General features: G+C 41.6%; 2 protein-coding genes across 6 annotated transcripts in view; one reads left to right on the top strand and one right to left on the bottom strand.

The window, feature by feature from the left end:
* ZNF292 (zinc finger protein 292) overlaps nt 1-15207 on the bottom strand; it is a 97784-nt gene extending 82577 nt beyond the window's left edge. The window contains exons 1-4 of one of the 4 annotated variants that reach the window (XM_069598298.1): nt 14240-15207; nt 12348-12449; nt 11993-12149; nt 11597-11793 (exon numbers count right to left, since the gene is read on the bottom strand). In XM_069598298.1, the coding sequence (XP_069454399.1) occupies nt 11597-11764 (168 nt within the window). In that variant the 5' untranslated portion in view covers nt 11765-11793; nt 11993-12149; nt 12348-12449; nt 14240-15207. Of the gene's footprint in view, nt 1-11596; nt 11794-11992; nt 13476-14239 lie in introns of those variants that run through there. The other 3 variants (XM_069598295.1, XM_069598296.1, XM_070292492.1) reach the window with 3 other exon arrangements.
* Nucleotides 15208-18599: 3392 nt separating this feature from the next.
* On the top strand, nt 18600-19301 carry LOC138445098 (large ribosomal subunit protein uL16-like). Of its 2 annotated transcripts, XM_069598900.1 has the most exons (2): nt 18600-18679; nt 18788-19301. In XM_069598900.1, the coding sequence occupies exons 1-2, from the start codon at nt 18600-18602 to the stop codon at nt 19242-19244; spliced, it is 537 nt and encodes a 178-aa protein (XP_069455001.1). In that variant the 3' UTR covers nt 19245-19301. The 2 variants fall into 2 exon arrangements, with proteins under 2 accessions (XP_069455001.1, XP_069455000.1); XM_069598899.1 differs by having other exon boundaries at nt 18600-19301.
* The last annotated feature ends 2737 nt before the right edge of the window (nt 19302-22038 follow it).

Here is a 22038-nt window from a genome sequence, read left to right on the forward strand (position 1 = left end):
GACATTAGTTTGAGCAACCTCTGGGAGCTGGTGAAGAACAGGGAGGCCTGCCATGCTGCAGTTCATGGGGTTGCAAAGAGTCAGACATGAATGACCAACTGAACAACAACTCAGGGGATCTTCCCAACCCAGGGATTGAACCTGCGTCTCCAGCACTGACCAGTGGATTCTTTACCACTGAGCCACCTGGAAAGCCCATTAATTTTTAATAGGTATTCTATTAAGCTTCATGTTTTATTCTTTTGAAATATAATCTAGTGCAAGTTTTGTTCAGAAAATAAAAATCTACACTTTTCAGGCTATAAACTGACAAAAATACTCATGCTTTTGAATTAAGTGTATAATGATGTTTTCAAGTTTATGTTAAATGGGACTTCTTATATTTACAGAAATTAGGAAATGATCAAGAATATGTACGTTTATCTAGAAAACACAAAATGTAAGCTATTTATTTTATACAAGTAAAAATGCTAAATGCCTGCTTGTGACAATAATGGCTAATCTAAAAGAAGAAGCAAACACAACCATCCTGATTTACTGGAAATAAATTTCTCTCAAAATCACAAATATCTGCTTCATTAACTTTGGTAAGTCAAAATTACTACAGGACTTAATTTAAATATTTGTTACGCTAGCTTTCCAATCTCTCTACAGAACTGATTAGGGGAGTTCCCTGGCAGTCCAGTGGTTAGGGTTCAGCACTTTCATAGCAGGGGTGGGGGGGATACTGACTGGGGCATGTGGGTTCAATCCCTGGTCAGCAGCTAAGAGGCCAAACAAACAAACACCCCCAAACTAATCGGAATGACAACCAAATTAATTGATTATTATTTTTTAATTTAGATTACCTCTCGCTAAATGTAAAATCTGGGACTTCCCTAGCAGCCCCGTGGTTAAGACTCTTCGCTTCCAATGCAGGGGACTCAGATTTGATCTAGGAGCCTACATGCCGCAGAGCAACGAAGGCCACATGACAGTTACTGAGCCCCAATGCCCTAAGATCCCACATGCTAAAACTAAGACCCGATCCGGCCAAATAAATAAATAAGCTTAAAAAAAAAAAGTAAATAAAGCTTGTATCTAGGAGTAATAAACTTAGAACATAAATAACATTGCCTACCAAACCTCTGGAGATGGTGAGGGGACAGGGAGGCCTGGTATGCTGCAGTCCATGGGGTTGCAAACAGTTGGACATGACTAGGTAACTGAACACACACTGTAACACTGCCTATATGTCAGGCATCAATAAGGATGCCAAATCTTTCACACGAATACATTATCCATATATTTGAAAATCATGTTGTAAAGAACTGCTTCATTTTGACCATTTATCCACATAGTTCAGTCTTCCTAAACAAATGCCTGACAACACTGAACATTTTCTGATAAATCAATGTCATAATGAACAAGCATTATATGGCAAAGATGAGATCTTAAGAGGCAATTTGGGTAAACAAACATTTAAACAGAGTAAACAGTTCTTAATCCTATGACCTCATAGGTCTTCAGATTAAACAATTCACTGTTAGTAAAGCATCTAATAGTGCCTGCTTTGAACTTAATTTTTTTCCTCTTCAATCTGTTCAGTCTAGTCTCTAATGCCAAGCTTCATCCTCACCCCAAAGTATGAGCTAAAACCTTGTGCGGATTGTTGTAGACCTCCTATTTGAACTCAAAGACATCTGACTTTTCACTGCATAACACTGCTCCTTTGAACAAAGTCACAAAAGCAGTAAAATGAAGAATGAACAATTTAGATGGAACAGAAAATTCCTGGTGAATAGTGAAAGTGTGAAAAAAAGTAGTAACAAAGCATGGAGATCACAGGCTCAAGCTTCAATGTGGATCTGAGCCTATGTACCAACATTTCTCAAATTGATTCCCTGGACATATGCTGGGTTTCTAGCATTCATTACAAGAAATTTTAAATTATACTTTAATTTTGATGCTCCTCAAAAATAAAAATATATGCATGTTCTGAATCAACTAGACTAGAAGGCCACCTTACAACAAAGGGCTACCTGGGTTTGTGCTTATTAGTGAATTGTGCCCAGTAATTTCCTGAAAGTAGTGTTTTCCAATTTGTTGGTTATGATGAATTAGCGGATAACAAAATCAACAGCAGCTTTAAAAAAATAATAAATGAATACAGAATGCATCACACATAGTAAAGGTAAGTATTTCTGTCTGCCAATCTTGTTTCAGTGGACAACTAAGTGGTGAAGTAAAAAAAGTTACATCTTACTCTGAGCTGAGTAACTCTATCTACACTCTTGAGTTTCTGCAAACACCAACTTGAAAAAAACTGTCATGAGTACTGGACTGTCACTGAGGTAGAAGGTTAAAAGCAGGATGTTGGGAGAATTTCACAAACTGAATGACAGGTTAAAAGAAGTTTATCAGTTAAGAAAAAATAAGTTCAAACATTAGGACAAGAACTATACTGCTATTATTAAATTGTGTAAGGCAGAGAGACAACACAAGACACCAAATACAGACTAGGTTTAACGTTAGGGTAAAGAACCATGGGAAATGAGAGGTTGTTCCATAAATTTTTCAAAGGTACAATGATGGGGTGGGACGCCTTTATATTTGGAGACTGAGATCAGAAAGCAGGAATGAAATGCTTTTTGCCAACCAGAGAGCAAAGGGGCAATTAGATATGATTTGAAAATCTAATAATCTTTGAATATCTTTGAATATCACAGAATATATGCGAGAAGCAAGCAGAGGTGAAGCTATACAGAATAAAATTCTGACCCATAAAAGTGCCCGGAATTGCAAAGAATAAACGCAAGTGGGATATGTCGTTCAGTTCAATTCAGTTGCTCAGTCATGTCCAACTCTTTGCAACCCCACTGACTGCACAGTGCCAGGCCTCCCTGTCCATCACCAACTCCCAGAGCTTACTAAAACTCATGTCCATTGAGTCAGCGATGCCATCCAACCATCTCATCCTCTGTCATCCCCTTCTCCTCCTGCCTTCAATCTTTCCCAGCATCAGGGTCTTTTCTAATTAGTCAGTCCTTCGCATCCAACCATCTCATCCTCTGTCATTCCCTTCTCCTCCTGCCTTCAATCTTTCCCAGCATCAGGGTCTTTTCTAATTAGTCAGTCCTTCGCATCAAATGGCCAAAGTATTGGAGTTTCAGCTTCAGCATCAGTCCTTCCAATGAATATTCAAGACTGATTTCCTGTTGGATGGACTACCTGATCTCCTTGCTGTCCAAGGGACTCTCAAGAGTCATCTCCAACACCACAGTTCAAAAGTATCAATTCTTTGGCACTCAGCTTTCTTTAGGGTCCAACTCTCACATACATAGATGACTACTGGAAAAACCATAGCTTTGACTAGATGGACCTTTGTTGGCAAAGTAATGTTTATGTTTTTTAATAAGCTGTCTAGGTTGGTCATAACTTTTCTTCCAAGGAGCAAGCGTCTTTCAATTTTATGGCTGCAGTCACTATCTGCAGTGATTTGGGAGCCCCACAAAATAAAATCTGTCACTGTTTCCACTGTTTCCCCATCTACTTGCCATGAAGTGATAGGACCAGATGCCATGATCTTAGTTTTCTGAATGTTGAATTTTAAGCCAACTTTTTCACTCTCTCTTTCATCACGAGGCTCTTTAGTTTTTCTTTGCTTTCTGCTATAAGCGTGATGTCATCTGCATATCTGAGGTTATTGACCCTGACAGTCTTGATTCCAGCTTGTGTTTCTTCCAGTCCAGTGTTTCTCATGATGTGCTCTGCATATAGGTTAAATAAGCAGGGTGACAATATACAGCCTTGATGTACTCCTTTCCCGATTTGGAACCAGTCTGTTGTTCCAACTCTAGTTCTATTGCTTCTTGACCTGCATAAGGATTTCTCAGGAGGCAGGTCAGGTAATCTGGTATTCCCATCTCTTGAAGAGTTTTCCAGTTTGTTGTGATCCACACAGTCAAAGGCTTTGGTATAGTCAATAAAGCAGAAATAGATTTTTTTTTCCTGGAACTTTCTTGCTTTTTCGATGATCCAACAGATGTTGGCAATTTGATCTCTGGTTCCTCTGCCTCTTCTAAAACCAGCTTGAACATCTGGAAGTTCACAGTTCATGTACTGTTAAAGTCTGGCTTGGAGAATTTTGAGCATCATTTTGCTAGCATGTGAGATGAATGCAATTGTGTGGTAGTCTGAACATTCTTTGGCACTGTCTTTCTTTGGGATTAGAAAGAAAACTGACCTTTTCCAGTCCTATGGCCACTGCTGAGTTTGCCAAATCTGCCGGCATATTGAGTTCAGCACTTTCACAGCGCCATCTTTTAGGATGTGAAATAGCTCAACTGGAATTCCATCACCTCACTAGCTTTGTTTGTAGTGATGCTTCCTAAGGTCCACTTGAATTCACATTCCAGGATGTCTGGCTCTAGGTGAGTGATTACACCATCAGGATATGTCACAGATTGTTATAAAATTGGTCCCTGGAAAACCACATCTCCCTATACCCACAAAGAGGCTGATTTTGACTACTTGTTGAACCAGTGGGTCATGATACAATCAGAAGCTTGGAAAACAGCTGTTCGAGGGAACTGGCATTCCTGCTGCAAAGTGAAGAAATTCAGGCTACCTCACTAGAGGGTACAGGGTAAGAGTGAAGCAGAGACGGGCCAACTTAACTGGGACTCCTCAACCAAACCACCAACCACAAGACATGAGTGGGATCATCTGGGATCATTCAGTTCAGACAACCAACCAGCTGACTGCAGAACTATCCATCAGACCCATAAACTTGATAACAGTAATAAAAAAAAAGGCTACTCTTTTAGAGCCACTGTATTTGAGTAGTTACCTGGCATTAACTGATACGGGGTATTTCAAGAAAAAACAAAGGCTGTGAGATTCTGAACTTCTAAATATGCCAGGACCACAAACTTGGATGCACAAGTCTTCAGGAAATGGTAACCATATATCATCTACACTTACAAGATCAGTTAAAATTCCTTGGCTTGGATCTTACACCCTTAAGCTGGTTCTAATCTACCTTTTCCATCCTATTTTTCATCTCAGCCCCTGACGTTTTCTCCAAGATGCCAAAGTTGTTCCAGTTTTCTGAGGTTTATTCTCATCCTTCTAACACTAGTTACCCACATTTAAGACCCAATGTAAACAGTGCTTTCCTTTCCTGTTCAATTTTTAGCTAATTTAAGTAATTTCAAAATGCTCTAGTTTTTCTTAATTCGCACTCTATTTACTGTATCACCAGGTACTTTACTAATAGTATTACTTGCTTAACTATGAATATATGTGCCAGATTTTATAAACTCTATGTTACAAGTCTCCATAGCTCTCTTAGTGCTCCTATATAAGAGGAATTTAAATATTTGTTTAAAATAAATTTAAAACTATATACGTATTTGATTGAATTTTAAAAAATCTTGGCTAAATATAGGTAAGGTGGGAAAGGTAACATTTTTTTCTAATGAGGTACACTGTGCAACTCTAAATGCTAAAAGAGAAACAATGAATCAAGAGATTCTCCTGGAAAATACATAGTTAAAAGTTACACAGGGTATCTGACAAACACATTAATAATAAGTAACTTTCCATTTTAGAAGCAAGGCTACTCACATATTGGTTGGTTAATTTTATGAACTGAATTTGTGTGGGAGTTGAGAAAAATAAGGTAATTTCTCAACTCTGACAGAATCTCAAGGAAAATAAGTACAGCAGCAGTTTCATAGTTAAGACCATATATTTTCAAAAATCCTTGGTTTTGCAGGTTAGTAATATAAAATATTATGAATGGCAATTGCAGAATACATCTTCCCTTCCCCCATTTTAAGTTAGGACCAAGAAGTGTTAAGAAGGAGACAAGCAAAATTTGGTAAAGCTTTCCTTTGCTAAACCTGGTAAAAGTATATTCTGGAAAGCGGAATTTAATGTCTCTAGCATGCAATCATTCTAATTATGAACACTTAAATTATTTCCCCTGAGCATTACCTAAACTTTTGAAGTTTAAATGACTTATTACTCCCTCAATACCTAAAGTAATTATCACTAATTAACAAGCAAGCCATCTTTTCTTCTGATTTGAAGTGACCTACAAATTAACTTAAGATAGTCTGTAACAGTCAAGTCTGGTTTCTCAAGAAGTTTAAGAATTTTCAAAATTCTTGCCACTACAATTAAAAAGAAGCGTAACATGCAGACAAAAGAATCAACTTGTATCAAATAGATAAAAGAAACATATACAAAGATATACTGTAACTGCAAAATTTTAACTTAGTAGCTCTCAATGGTTTTAATTTCATTTTTGTTTCTTACACCAATAAGGCACTAAACATAGTTAATAAAGGCATTAAGGTCTAAGTCAAATCCCATCTCTTCAATAAAGCCTTCTGATACCCCAGGCTGATGTGCTTACTACCTGTTTTGAATTCTACTGAAACTACTGCACATGAAATTAAATTATTCTTTTAAATAATCACCAACAATTAACTGAATAAGACACAGACTAGAATCAATATACAATTTAAAACAGAAAGCCACAGGTTTACACGTGCAGCTACAAAATGCTCTCAGGTATCTTTTTTTGGGGGGCGGGTGGTGAAACAAAGAGGCACTGTACACTATGCCCTCATTTTTAAATTTTTTCTTAAAAGAGTAAATGGCATTTCTGGAAAGATCCTTAAAATACTATTAAGGGAATGTCTTTGTGGAAGGTGACTGGACACCTAGGGTGGGAAGGAGATCAAGTTTTCAGCGTTTGTCTTTTAAAAAATCATTTTAACATACCACATTTTCAATTTAAAAAGAGAATAAAAAATAAAGCAAGTATGTTAGTGATACACAGCTTTTGACTCTTTTCAACTGTCATCTTGAAGTGACACTTAAATCTTTTCTTTTCCAGGGGGTTGGGGTGAGGAGGGAACAATGCTTTGCCACTTGGCATGTGAGATCCTAGCTCACCTGTGAAACCAAGGATTGACTCTCACGCCCCCTGCAGTAGAAGCAGAAATCTAAGCACTGGACCGCCAAGGATGTACCTAAAGTGATATTTAAATCTTATTCGTTTACATCTTATTAGTCTCTTGTATCTTCTTATAAGGACAGAATTTCAGTGATATCAAAAGGTCAAATCTCTGCTTTAATCAGGTCAACTAAGTATGCTGAATTTGCCACCCTTTTTAACCTAGTAAAAGTGAATTGTTTGAGTAATTAAGTAATTGCTTGTAATTTCTGCTAAGAAAGTAGAAATGCTCACGTTCAACGTGCACTGAAGCTCAGTGTGCATTTACACAATGGTCAAAAAGCACTGGCCTGGATCTGTTCCAGATTAACTACATCTCTTAATATACCTATGTGCCTAGTTGCTCCGTCATATCTGACTCTGCAACCCTGTGGACTGTAGCCTGCCAGGCTCCTTTGTCCATGGGGGACTGTCCAGGCAAGAATACTGGAGTGGGTTGCCATGCCCTCCTTCAGGAGATCGTCCAAATCCAGGGATCAAACCCAGGTCTCCAGCATTGCAAGTGGTTTCTTTATTGTCTGAGCCAGCAGGGAAGCCCAATATACCTATATATTAATGTAAAAAGAACATGACAACCAAAAACATTAATATATTCCTTTTCTTTCTTGCCACTGTTTCTCAGAAGGGCACTGTGGGTCTTTAGGCAAAGCGGTACATTTCAATGGTGTGCAACTGTCCTGGTGACTTCAGAAAACATAGCATCCATGGCCCATGAGCACTAAATGCCAGTTATCACAACCCCAGTCACTGAAGCAACCAAACAACTGACCACACATATTTCCAAATGTCCTTGAAGAGAGAAATGTAGTGGGAAAAAGCACTATGCCTAGTTGAGAAGCACTGCTTATATGAATTATGGTACGAACAAAGGTATGAGATGTGTGTGTGTGTGTGTGTGTATGATATGCAACTGAATTTCCACAACAGCAATTCCACCATTTAAAATAATTATTAGGGACTTCCCTGGTGGTCCGCTGGCTAAGATTCCACTCTCCCAATTCAAGAACTAGATCCTGCATGCCACAACTAAGTATCCCACATGTAGCAATGAAGATTGAAGATCTTGTATCACAACTGAATCCGGCACAGCCAAATAAATAAAAAATATTTTTTAAAAATTTAAAAAATGGTAATCAGTTTTGATAATAACCAAAAAAGTCATTATTCATCAAGCAGTCATCCAGTCCAGCATATAATGCTGTCAACAAACACCATGCTCCAACAACTCATTCTTCAACTATTACAAGGGCATAACTTTTTAAATGAACAGTCATTTTAAAATCCTTTCAGAACAATTCTTCTACTGGAATGCTTCTGCTGAAACTTCCAAATAAACAGTGTTCCGTATAAAAGATATAAATCACACTTTGCTGCAATCATTTGTCTGTCTTTCTCCAGAGACCGGAGAATCCTTGTGACCAAGGACCACACTCATGGTTGCCTGGTCCATGGTGCAGGTATTCAATAATAATGCTGAATGTGTGAGTGAATGCTGGTCTAGTCTAATCACAATAGAGAGTCCCAAGTCCCAACTACAATCAGTTTTTATATATAATGATGATACAGATATTTTTATTCTAATTTGGTTTTTTAAAAAGTAAGCATTATCCAGATTACAACTAGCTTATATAGATATAAAGAAATCTAAGATTTTTCTTTACAGACACTCCCATGTGCCCATCCTCTACCACCTTCCCCTCCTTTTCCTTTCAAACTTAAAGCAAATGCTCATGAAAAAGTGAGGCATGCTTCCAGGAAGCAAACCAATATAAAGAGCAAAACAATACTGTTAACAATAAGAAAAATGTAAACATTTTTTCATTTCTATTTTAGAAGTGAAAGAGTTCTTCTCAGAACTCAAGAAATCTGTTACTCTCCTATACCTCATTCAAAAAGAAAGAAAAATCTATAACAGAAAAGAGTAAGCAACTTTATTTCTGTTGGTTTCATTTCATTCTCCAGAATTCACCTTTTGTTGAGGTAAAAAAAATCCGGGATATAAACTAACTCATATTTTAAAATAAATGCAACAATGAGGATTACACAAGCACTAAGCATCAACACTTACAGAATGTTAACTCTGAAGCACCCTAACTCTGAGAAATATTTATTCATCTCTGCCTTCCTGAAGCATGTGAATATCCCAGTTTTACAAGGAAACCTCAGATAGAAAAAGCTAAATAATAAAGGTAGATGCAATTTCTAGCTCCTAGTATTTCTAGCACTGTTTTTAGACCGCTCTAATAAATTCTGTAATTGTTTGTTAACCATTGCTGGCAATTCCTATCTGAAATGTTAAGTAACAATGGCTATGATACAATTTTAAAGAAACAATTGTTTCCAGTTACCTCCCATCTGGCAAGACCAAATAGGTAACCAAATGTATACACACACATACATATAGAAAATGTTCTATAGCGGATCTGAAACATCAGATACACCCTCATATTCAAATAATGGAGATCACTTTTAAATGTAGTCACATTATTGTGGGATTTTAGTGCTTGCAATACTTCATTCTTTTTGAAAGTTACCAACCCAACATTTGTTTTATTACTATTTCAAGTAGCACTGGTCAGTAAAAACAATGTACATGTTGTAAGACTGAACACTTAAAACTGCTACAAGAAATTACTTTCATGTTGACAAAAAAGGAAGACTGCTTCATACATTAAAAATCATTTTAAAGTGACAACTATCTATGTTGCACACCCTCCAGATGAAGACAACTTGCATGAGACTTCACTTTCCCAGAAATATTAATTCTGCTTATAATTACAGCTGGTCTAGAGCACTTACAGTAATCAGCCTTAAATCCATCAGTGGAAACTGTTACCTGAAAAATGTCTTTCAGCAAAGATACACTTTTCACGGACTAAAAAGCTAACTTCACTTACAAATGAAAGAGCTCCTTTTATGCATATCTTACTAAAGTTTTGTGGCTTTTTAAAACAAAAAATCTAAGATAAACTTTAATATCTACAAGGCCAATTAGGAATGAGTGGTTACAGTCAGGATAGTGAGATTAGTAAATTTCAACAGTTCTTTAAACCTAGGATTTAAAGGAATGACATAATCTCTGATTATGCCATAGGTATTCACCAGACCTGTATTACCTAAAGTGGGTGGCTTTCACATTGCATTTATTCCCAGAAAGTCACCTTGCGGTCTCACAAATTCGTTTTTAGTTTGCTTGTTTCAAGAAAATGAACCACTATCAAATAATCTGTGGCAATAAGGTGCAAACAACAATGGAGAATTTTGAGTATGGGATCAAGTATCCCTGATCTTGCAAAGATTTCAGAACGTGGAGGCTAAAAATTAAGTGAAAATGTGATCGGCTCTGATATGCTAAAACGGCCCACCATTGTTCCACCTCAAGTTCAGTATCTTTTCGAAACAACTTCTCTATAATGTGTTCAAAACTAACTCGAAATGCGACCCGTATAAATTCCTTTGCTTCCTCAAGAAAATAATCTAACCAAAATCTTCACCATAGCCAGCAGCAGCACCTTGAAATTTCAAACTTAACTGGAGGGTATGTAATGAAGTCCAAATGTAGACACAAACTCCTCGATTTCTATCAAGCAAACAGTGCTATTAACATTCCAAATCCTGGTTAGAACGCAGTTACTGGAAAGCAGTGTCCTTGTTGCAAAAAAAAAAAAAAAAAAGGGAGGGTAAGGCCTGAAACCGACCTGAGCAGGTCCACATAACCGTCTCCGTTCCACCGGGAGACCAAACAGGGACGGCTCCAAGTGATAGGGAGGTGGGTAGACGGGGGAAGGAAGGGCAGAGAGGAAAGCACACTCCTCCAAGGATGAAAGCAAAAGAGAAGCGGACTCTGGAGAAGCCACCCCATAGGGACATTCGACCCTAGGATACACACACAGCTTCTCTCCGCCGAGGAGAGCAACCTTTACCATGGAAGCGGGGCTCCTAGCAAGTAAAGGCAGGAGGGGACAACCTCCGCCCCCTACCCCCGAACGTCTCGCCGGCTAGAAGGGGTCGGCGGGGACTGCTCCTCGGAACATCAACAAAGGCCCCTTCAGTCCTAAAGCGAAACTCGAACAACAAAGGCCGGGAGACAGCAAGAACGGTACCGGGGGGCGGGACGGATGAAAGCAAGCTAGCGGAGGCAAAGGAATCAAACCAGTGGGGGCGCAGGCCCGTCGGAGTGGGAAGCAGGGGCGCAGAGGCGCGGGGCGCGGTAATCCCCAGTGCACAATAAGAGGAGGAAGCGAACCTGGCCTCCATTCCCCGCTTACCCTCTCCCACAGCGGGGAGGGCTCCAGACCTCCCCGTCTGCATCTCTTGGTCTCGGGGACCGCGCAGTCCCGAGTTCGGGGAAGGAAAGAGGAGGGGGGATTTTCCATCCTGACCACAACTCCCTTCCCCCAGCAGACAACAACCGCCACAACGGCAGCCACACAAAGGCGCCTTCCTGGTACTCGCCGCTCCCGCCCGGGCGGCGGCGCCGACGATGCCAAGGCAGCACCGACCACCGCTCGGCCGCCAGGCGCTCGCTCGCCCTCTTCCCCCTCTAGCAGGGGGAAAGGGGGAGGGGACCCCAGGCGCCCTCACCTGGCACAGCTGCTGACAGTACTCCGTAGCCGCCTCCACGGCCGGCACCCGGCTCTCCCGCAGCTGCCGCTCCAGCTCCTGGAGCCGCTCGCCTAGGCGCTGCAGCTCCGCGGCGCAGCCGCCTCCGCCGCGACTCAACCTCTCCTGCTCGGCCTCTTCGTCCGCCATCTTCACACCCCGCTCCGTCGCGTACGCACCTGGGTCACGTGATAACACAATGCCACGTTCGGCGGGGTCACGTGCCGGGCGCGCTCGCACGCCGCCGAGCACGTACAAAGGGCCCGGTGGGGAAGATGGGGGGCGGGTAGAGTGGTGCGAGGGAGCCGGAGGGAGGTGAAGGGAAGGGGAAAGGAGGAGGGCGGGGTTGGGCGGTGCGGAAAACCGCGGTTTACTTACCGCGAGCGGGAAGTGGGCAGCAGCGGACGAAAGGGGCGGGCCGGTGGAGGCCTGTTCTCGGTCACGTGGGCGCCGCGACGCGGGGAAAAGCCTAGGGAGGGGCTGCCCTTTCGAGCGTCCGGATCCCGGCGTGGCTTTCCCCAGTCCCCGAAGTCTTCTATGGACACATGCCCCAGTTCCCCAAGAGAACGGGTGAAGGAGCGCTCTGGGTGGGGTGGGGTGAGGGCTGCATTTGCGATTGGCCCGAAGGCAGGCCAGAGGCAGGGGAAGTGGGAGCAGGTAAAACCGACCCATGGACCACAAGCCCGAGAGCCTAAGCGAGACTGAACTGTCAAAATTGTCCCCAACTTCTCACCGGGATGAGGAGGAGGGATCTCCTCCTATTGCCTGAGGTACCCGATCTCGTCCCACTCTCTTCTGCAGCCCCAAGAACGCCTCTCCCTTGGAAACACAATCTCTAGGGGGTGGAGGCAACAAAGAAAAATAACAATTGGATCACAGCAGAATGAGGTCCAGTCAGTCCTCAGTCTAGAGAACGGAGCAAACCCATGAAAAGCAGAGCTTGAAAGATTTCAGACTGTGAAACTGTGGACGTTGGAACCAGGTGATTTGAAACCACGAAGACATTTCTGGAATAAATGATAGCCAAGTAATCTGTTCCACCGCGATTTAAGACTCTCCTACACACTACAGAAATCACCACCACTGAAAACACGTTGTATATGAAAGCTCTTGAAAGTAGGTCAAAAAAAAAAAAGCAATAAAGACTTCATTAAAAATCACAACGGAGGTAAAATTGCTAAAATAAAAGAATAAGGTTATCTAGAGTTATAAGTTTAACAGCATTTTTTTTCCTGGAGCTGTAAATAGAGATGGTATTCTGAACCATATTTTATTTACAACCTGAAAAGAATGGATACTTGGCACTTGAACAAAACAGTAAAAGTAGTACAAAAATTCAAGTGCGTAAGCCTAAAGTTCAGACTAAAACAAATATTTTTTAGTAATCTAAAATTAGACAAAAGACTTCAGAAACAATGATAGTGATGAGGTGTTTAGAGATTTCTAGTATTAGTAGAAAACATTCTAGACAGTATGTTGTCTAGAATGAATGTTTTGTAATGCATCAGTGATGGCAATGTTTAACTGCCATTATATGAGTGGGCACAAAATGAACCCTTTATGAAAACGATTATCAGCTAAATACAGCATGTGTGTGCTGATATTACCTATTAACAACACAGGTTCTTCAAATACTTAGGAACAGAAGAGTCTGAAGTACACTCAAAGGCTAAGGAACAAAGATACAAAAGTATCATTGAGAGCTAAAAAGCAACAATTAAGGCAGCTAATAGATTTTAGTATTTGTAGGTCATGTGCCCAAGTGAAGTATTTTAGGTATCTAAACCAGATTTCTCCAATGTATGTTATTGTAGGATGCCAGTGAAAATATAAAAAGAGAAATATGAGATTAGCTATCAGTAAATCCAAAACATCTAAGGTTTCAAAGGCCAGCAAAGGTATATTTTCAAGTATAATGGCTTACACCACACCTAATATATAGAAAGAAAAAAAAGGGAAGAGTGCAAAATATATCCCAAAGAAATAAATGTATCCACTTATTGGCTAAAAAAAAAAGCCAGAGAATGTGGATCAGTTCCACTTCCTGCCCATGATAGTCCTAAAACCAAAAAGATTTGATTAACAAATTGATTCTAAGTACTATCACTGTCTTGCAAATATGCCCCAGCTTGGACTACTAAGTCGTTCACTTTTATTTGGTATCTTTCATCCCCACCGCCCCCTTCCTACATTCCTCCTTTAGAATTTATAGAAAATGTAAGGATTGGAGGGGGTGGTGTAATCATTTAACAATCATTTATTGAGTACTTACTCTCCCTGCCTGGAGGCAGCTTACAATTTTGAGGAAGAGTGACCTGCAATGGCAGTTCCTCTGACAAGTGTTCCATTGTGAAAATGAATGGAGATTCAATTTGGAACTCCAAAGGTGCTAGCTAGAAATGTCCATCGAATCTCTACAGAAGTGCAAGTTTTTTAATTAAACGAGGACTGGAAATACTATGCTTTGACAAGTTGATCTTCAAGATTGCAGAAATTTCATTATCTATTTTAAAAGGTATCTACAAGTACACGATCTATTATTGCACTTAAGTCTATTTGGTCTTATAACACATCTGTCAGGTCATGGGAATCATTGCACACACACGCACACACACCCCTACTTACTGAGACGTTCCTGGAGGAATTCGGAGGCCTGTTCCATACAGAAAACAAGCATAAGCCCTGGGGCCAAGAGACTCTGCGTCTCTGGGGACCTCAGCGTCTGCGTCGCGGGTACCCCGTACCCATATAGGACACAGCGCGACTGCTATGGACGTGATATAATCATGTGGACTTTCACTCACCAGAGGCTCGATTTCAGAGTAAATTAGGGAGACAGAAAAAGCCCCCCACTCCACCTCTGCGATCAGCAAAGCTGGGGAGACCCTTAGGGGACAGAGGTCACTGCATCCAGGCCGCGCCTGCCAGCCTGCTTCACGAGTTTCCCAGGCTGCGTGGGCCCCCACCTCGCCAGTGCACATTTTCCCCTCTAAAATTCTTGAAATAGCAGAGCCTGGGAGCCGGAAGGGCGCGGGGCTGTGCCTGCTAACAGAGCCAGAAGGCCGCACCCGGGCTGCGGCGGGCGCGGCGGATGGCTCAGGGCTGAGGCCCCCAGGGCGCAGAACAGCCCCTGCACGCAGGGAGAGCCCGCAGGCAGCAGAGGGCGGAGGGCACGCCGCCCTCCCGCCGCCCTTTCTCCAATCCCCGGCTTTCTCCTGGGGCGGCCGGGAAGGTGCATGGGGCTGGAGCCGAGCAGAGGTTGCCTCAGATCCGCTCGGCTAGCCGTGTCCTCCGGTCCCCACTCGGGCGGGGCTGGGCTCCCGGGGCGCGGCCGGGAGCTCGCTGCCCGGAGGCCGGCGCTTAGCAGCCGCAGCCCTGACATCTGGCGGCGCGGCTCTTCGACCCAGCCCTGCGGATCGAGGCTGCGGAACCAGTGTGGATCCTGGCTCAGGAGTCGAGGCCGCCCGGAACTTCCAGGCCGAGGGATGCTGGAGCCTCTCAAGGGAGCGGCGGGGATGCTAGTGTCTGTCGTGCGGAGGCCCGGACGCGGGCACGGCTGCTGGGTCTCCGGCGGGCTCTACCTGCTCTTCTCCGAGGGGCTGGGCCGCCAGGCCCCAGACAGGCCGCCCTCTGAATCTGAGATGAGGGCCGGAGTCTGTCTGGGGATCGGTCCGGTAGAAAGTATCCCCCCCCCGCTCCCCACTCCACGCCGCCCGGAGTCTGGGAATCACTCATTGTGTGCAGACACAAAGAAAGAGCATGGGTTGAAGGTCTATAGGCATCGGTTGAAAACACACCACACTTTGCCGAGGAAAACATTTTTCATGAGACGAGCAGAGAATGGAGTCCAAAGTTGAAAACAAGAGGCAGGTGCTGTGCCACACACTGAAATGATGCCAAAGGCACTGGGAACGCCGGGCCCGCATTTAAAAGGAGGACTTCGAGTCCTTGAATTCTTCCCAGAAAGAAGAAAGCATATATATTTAAATGAAAGTGAAAGTGTTAGTGTTCAGTCCTGTCAGATTCTTTGCCACCCCATGAACTATATCCCATCAGGCTCCTCTGTCCATGGGATTCTCCAGGCAAGAATACTGGAGTGGATAGCCATTCCCTCTCCAGGGGATATATATTTAAATGAAAAAAGTAGTTAATGAAGAGGGATATTTGTATTGCCTGTTTGGATTTGTCTTTCTTTCCACGAGGAAAAGCACAGTGCAGGTGAGAAAGAGTAATAGCGTTCTAAGGAAAAATACTTTTAATAAGAGCCCCAATTATTCAAACATATTAACCTAGGTGAAAAAAATTGCAAGATAAAGCAAAATAAAATCTTGAAATCATAAGTGTGGTCTATGCTGTCTCAGGGAATGCTTGTGTTGATTCACAGCATCTGTCCGGAGAAGAAATATAGAAATTGCCTTTAGAAAGGCAACATAAAAAGTGCCTTTTTCTTATTTCTAAGTGTTAATCATTGCATTTCCTTTACCTCATTGGAAATCCATCAAAGAATATCACTTTTGTGGTATCTGGTTTTTTGAAAACAGATCTGTCAAAGTGTGATGAACTTGGAAATGCACAGGTTTCTTTTACTATTTTAGGACATCAACTTCTTAGGAGTTTTGCTGATTTCTGTGATTCGTACAGGTATATTCTTCAATATAACAACAAAAACAATAATAATGTCAATTTGAGTGTTTAATATTCTGTTCATACACTGGACCAGATCAGTCCCACTAGGTGCTTACCCTCTATCACACCTTTACAAAAATGTTCATTTACTCATGATTCCTCTCTCCACATCCCCACTCTCTTGACCACACCCTCTGTAATCAGGGTTCCTTGATAAGTCTTCCTTTATCTTGGTAGTGGAGTAAAGTCTGGGTATATCTGTCACCAAAGTAGGTGGCTCAGACGGTAAAGCGTCTGCCTACAATGTGGGAGACCTGGGTTCAATCCCTGGATCCGGAAGATCTCCTGGAGAAAGAAATGGCAACCCACTCCAGTATTCTTGCCTGGAGGATCCCATAGACAGAGAAGCCTGGTAGGCTACAGTCCATGGGATCACAAAGAGTTGGACACGACTGAGCAACTTCACTTCACTTCAAAGTAGAGTTGACTGATTTGTTCTGCTTTCTCTTAGCTCACATGCGCCCCACCTCCCCACTTTCCATACAGAAATAACCACCCTTCAAAACTCCTATAGCTTCAATCTATTATTTACTGCATTTTGATTTGAAATCCCTTATCTTGCTTTTTATTACAGTCTATGCTCATGAGCCTGCAAGCCCTTTGAGGGTAGAGATTGCATCTTATATCCAGGCTCCCTTCTCTAATATTCCTTGACACATTTCAAGGTAAAAATAAGTAGTCAATAAATGCCCATTGAACTAAATTCAATTTATTTTGGGCGGTCATACATAATGGATTTATACTTATCCTCATATTATCAAAAATATCCTAGACTTTACAGAGTGAGTAATGATCCTCTCTGAACACTGTGTACATGGCTAAGTTGCTTCAGTTGTGTCTGGCTCATTGCAACCTTGTGGACTGTAGCCCTCCAGGCTCCTATGTCCATTCTCTAGACAAGAATAGGATTATCTAGGTGTTTAGATATGACCTAAACAAAATCCCTTATGATTATACAGTGGAAGTGACAAATATATTCAAGGGATTAGATCTGATAGACTGAGTCCCTGAAGAACTTTGGATGGGGGTTCATGGTATTGTACCAGAGGCAGTGATCATGACCATTCCCAAGAAAAAGAAAGGCAAAAAGGCAAAATGGTTGTCCGAGGAGGCCTTACAAATAGCTGAGAGACGAGAAGTGAAAGGCAAAGGAGAAAAGGAAAGATATACCCATTTTAATGCAGAGTTCCAAAGAATAGCAAGGAGAGAGAGAAAAGCCTTCCTCAGTGATCAATGCAAAAAAATAGAGGAAAATAATAGAATGGGAAAGACTAGAGATCTCGTCAAGAAAATTAGATATACCAAGAGAACATTTCATGCAAAGATGGGCTCGATAAAGGACAGAAATGGTATAGACCTAACCGAAGCAGAAGATGTTAAGAAGAGGTGGCAAGAATACACAGAAGAACTATACAAAAAAAATCTTCATGACCCAGATAACCACATTGTGATGGTGTGATCACTTACCTAGAGCCAGACATCCTGGAATGCAAAGTCAAGTGGACCTTAGGAAGCATCACTATGAACAAAGCTAGTGGAGGTGATGAACTTCCAGTTGAGCTGTTTCAAATCCTAAAAGGTGATGCTGTGAAAGTGCTGCACTCAATATGCCAGCAAACTGGCATACTGGAAAACTCAGCAGTGGCCACAGGACTAAAAAAGGTCAGTTTTCATTCCAATCCCAAAGAAAGGCAATGCCAAAGAATATTCAAACTACCGCACAATTGCACTTATCTCACATGCTAATAAACTAATGCTCAAAATTCTGCAAGCCAGGCTTCAACAGTACATGAATCGTGAATATCCAGATGTTCGAGCTGGCTTTAGAAAAGGCAGAGGAGCCAGAAATCAAATTGCCAACATCTGTTGGACCATTGAAAAAGCACAAGAGTTCCAGAAAAACATGTATTTCTGCTTTATTGACTATGCCAAAGCCTTTGGCTGTGTGGATTACAACAAACTGTGGAAATTCTTAAAGAGATGGAAATACCAGACCACCTAACCTGCCTCCTGAGAAATGTTTATGCAGGTTAAGAAGAAATAGAAGTGGACATGTAACAACACACTGGTTCTAAATAGGGAAAGGAGTACGTCAGGGCTGTATATTGTCCCCATGCTTATTTCAATTATATGCAGGATACATTATGAGAAATGCTGGGCTGGATGAGGCATTAGCTGGAATTAAGATTGCCAGGAGAAATATCAATAATCTCAGATACGGAGATGACACCACCCTTATGGCAGAGAGTGAAGAAGAGTGCTTTCACTTCGGCATGCCACTGAAGATCTTGGTGTCACCATGGGCCGCCGACCTGCCCGGTGTTATGGGTATTGTAAGAAAAAGCTGTACCCAAAGTCCTGCTTCTGCCGAGGTGTCCCTGATGCTAGGATCCGCATCTTTGACTTGGGGCATAAGAAGGCCAAAGTGGATGAGTTCCCACTCTCTGGCCACATGGTGTCATATGAGTATGAGCAGCTCTCCTCTGAAGCTCTGGAGGCTGCCCATATTTGTGCCAACAAGTACATGGTGAAAAGCTGTGGCAAAGATGGTTTTCACCTCCAAGTGTGGCTTGACCCCTTTCATGTCATCCACATCAACAAGATGTTGTCTTGCGCTGGAGCTAATAGACTCCAAACAGGCATGTGTGGTGCCTTTGGAAAGCCCCAGGGTACAGTGGCCAGGATCCACATTGGCCAGGTCATAATGTCCATCCACACCAAGCTGCAGAACAAGGACCATGTGATTGAAGCCCTCTGCTGGGCAAAGTTCAAGTTCCCTAGCTGCCAGAACATCCACATCTCCAAGAAGTGGGGATTTATCAAGTTCAACACGAATGAATTTGAAAATCTTGTGGCAGAAAAGCGACTCATCCCGGATGACTGTGGGGTCAATTACATCTCTAATCATGGTCCCCTGGACAAATGGCGGGCCCTGCACTCATGAGCATCAGCGCTGTCCCTTCCTTAATCATGCTCACCAATAAATGCTATTTCCTGTTTAAAAAAACACAAAAAACTAAAACAAACAAAAAAAAGAAAGTGAAGAAGAGCTAAAGAGCCTCCTGATGAAAGTGAAAGAGTGAAAAAGTTAGCTTGAAACTCAATATTCAGTAAACCAAGATCATGGCATCCAGTTCCATCACTTCATGCCAAATAGATGGGGAAACAGTGAGACACTTTATTTTGGAGGGCTCCAAAATCACTGCAGATGGTGACTGAAGCCATGAAATTAAAAGGCACTTACTCCTTGGAAGAAAAGTTATGACCAACCTAGACAGCATATTAAAAAGCAGAAACATTACTTTACCAACAAAGGTCCGTCTAGTCAAAAGCTATGGTTTTTCCAGTGGTCATGTATGGATAAGAGAGTTGGACTATAACGAAAGCTGAGCACTGAAGAATTGATGCTTTTGAACTGTGGTGTTGGAGAAGACTCTTGAGAGTCCCTTGGACTAAAAGGAGATCCAACCAGTCCATCCTAAAGGAAATCAGTCCTGAATATTCATTGAAAGGACTGATGCTGAAGCTGAAACTCCAATACTTTGGCCACTTGATGTGAAGGACTGACTCATTGGAAAAGACCCTGATGCTGGGAATGATTGAAGCAGGGAGGAGAAGGGGATGACAGAGGATGAGATGGTTGGATGGCATCACTGACTCGATGGATATGAGTTTGAGCAAGCTCTGGGTGTTAGTGAAGGACAGGGAGTCCTGGCATGCTGCAGCCCATGGAGTCGCAAAGAGTCAGACACGACTGAGTGACTGAACTGAACTGAAGTAAGAATATTGGAATGGGTTGCCATGCTCTTCTCCAGATGGTAAAGAATCTTCCTGCAATGCGGAAGACCTGGGTTTGAAAACTGGGTTGGGAAGATCCCCTCAAAGAGGGTATGGCAATCCATTCCAGTATACTTGCCTGGAGAATCTCCATGGACAGAGGAGCCTGAGAGGGTACAGTCAGTGGGGTCGCAAAGAGTCAGGCACAACTGAGCAACTTGGCACAGCATACCTCCAAGAGCCTATTTGCAGCTGCCTTTCAAATATTTTGGGGAATCTGTGTTTTATCAACCAAATTATCTATAATCAAAAGTTATGACAAGTAGAATCAAAAGATGGCAAGATAGATGTTCAGTTGTTACACTGTATCAGATGAACTCCAAAAACGCAGGCTCTAGCTTTCTCGTTCACAAACAAACTGTGCTTTAGATCTAATTTAATTTTGTCTTAGCTCTTACATTTTGTCACAATATTGTTTTTTTTTTAATCATCTGCTCAAGAGATTCTAAATTTCCAGTCCAATTGTTTTTTTAACATAATCGAGTCTTTTCTCAATTTCTTCACCATGAGTTTACTCACTGTCATCTAGTGCAATGCTTGATATGGGACCTCACCACCTTCCTAGAATTCTAAAGAGAAAAATCAATGTAAGAAGATAACCTCTGACTCCAGATAGGCTTTATTCTTCAGTATCTGAATTATCTTACAGGAGAAACTCTAAAACTTTAGTGCGCATAAATTCACTTGAAAATTTTGACTTAAATGCAAATTCTCAGGCCACACCTCTAGAAAGTCTGATTAAGTAGATTGAAGTTGGGCTCTAGAAATCTGCATTTCTAACCATCACTTCAGGATCCTTCAAATAATATGGTTCCAGACGTAGAGTTACCGAATTTCTACTTTCCCCTCCTTCCCTCTTACTCATGGCCATTGTACTTATTTTCTAAAAGAGGAAGAAAAAAAGCCTAAATAACCTCTTTCTTGCCCCACCCACTAGTGGGCACAAATCGTATTTTCAAAAAAGTTATAGCCAACTCCTCTAAATTTGCTCTAATCATCCTATTATTCAAAGCCTTTGTTTTGTGAATCATTTAACTCTTAAGCTCCTAGTTCAATGTGAAGCTTGTGGGAGGTGTGTTTTTAATAAATAAGAATTTGTGAACCTCTTCCTCATGCATTCCCAGAAAAGCTTCTTGTTAAGGAGAAGAACATGATTACTTCTTAACAGCCCTATGAGAAGTGGTGTGAAGGGATAGAAGAGAGTTCAGAAATTTCCCTATATTTATCAGTCTTATTAAAATGCATCTTTTTATACATATAAGGGTAAGTGGACAGGGAAGAAATACTTAAATTTTGATTTGTAAATTCCAAATATCCATGGTTCTGAGACTTCCTATAATTGCTAATTAGGTGCCATTAATTTTAAAATTATAATTTGCATTTGCATAAAATTTTCAAAAAGAACATAAAGATATAAAATAAAAAATAAACATCTTCCTCCATTTCTGACCTCCAAGATCAAGTCCCACCGTGTTACTTGGCTCAGCAATGGTTTACTTAGTCTTAATATTTTACTTTCCCTGGTGATCCAGTGGTTAGAACTCCACACTCTCACTGCCAGGAACTGAGGTTCAATCCCTGGTTGGGGAGCTAAGATCCTGCAAGCCATGCAGTGGCCAAAAAAAAAACAACCCACATTTCTTCTGTATATATAAGCAATGTATGCTTATTACTACTCTTATTTTCTTAATAAATCTATTCATGCCACTTAGTTGGACAGTTTTCCATTTTGCTTTTTTCTCTCAGTGATTTATTTACAAGTTTTCCATATCAGGATTCTTTTTAATGGGCATATGATAGTCCATGGTATAAATGAAGGTAATTTAATTAACCATTTATCTGATGGGCAATTAGGTTATTTTTTCTTTTTTTTTAAATATAAAAATGCTGCAATGTCCTTC

Source organism: Ovis canadensis, chromosome 8 (assembly GCF_042477335.2).
Source record: "Ovis canadensis isolate MfBH-ARS-UI-01 breed Bighorn chromosome 8, ARS-UI_OviCan_v2, whole genome shotgun sequence".
NCBI lineage: Eukaryota > Metazoa > Chordata > Mammalia > Artiodactyla > Bovidae > Ovis > Ovis canadensis.

Coding starts and splice junctions, on each gene's coding strand:
- LOC138445098 (XM_069598899.1), top strand. CDS start 18,600: ATGGGCCGCCGACCTGCCCGGTGTTATGGGTATTGTAAGAAAAAGCTG.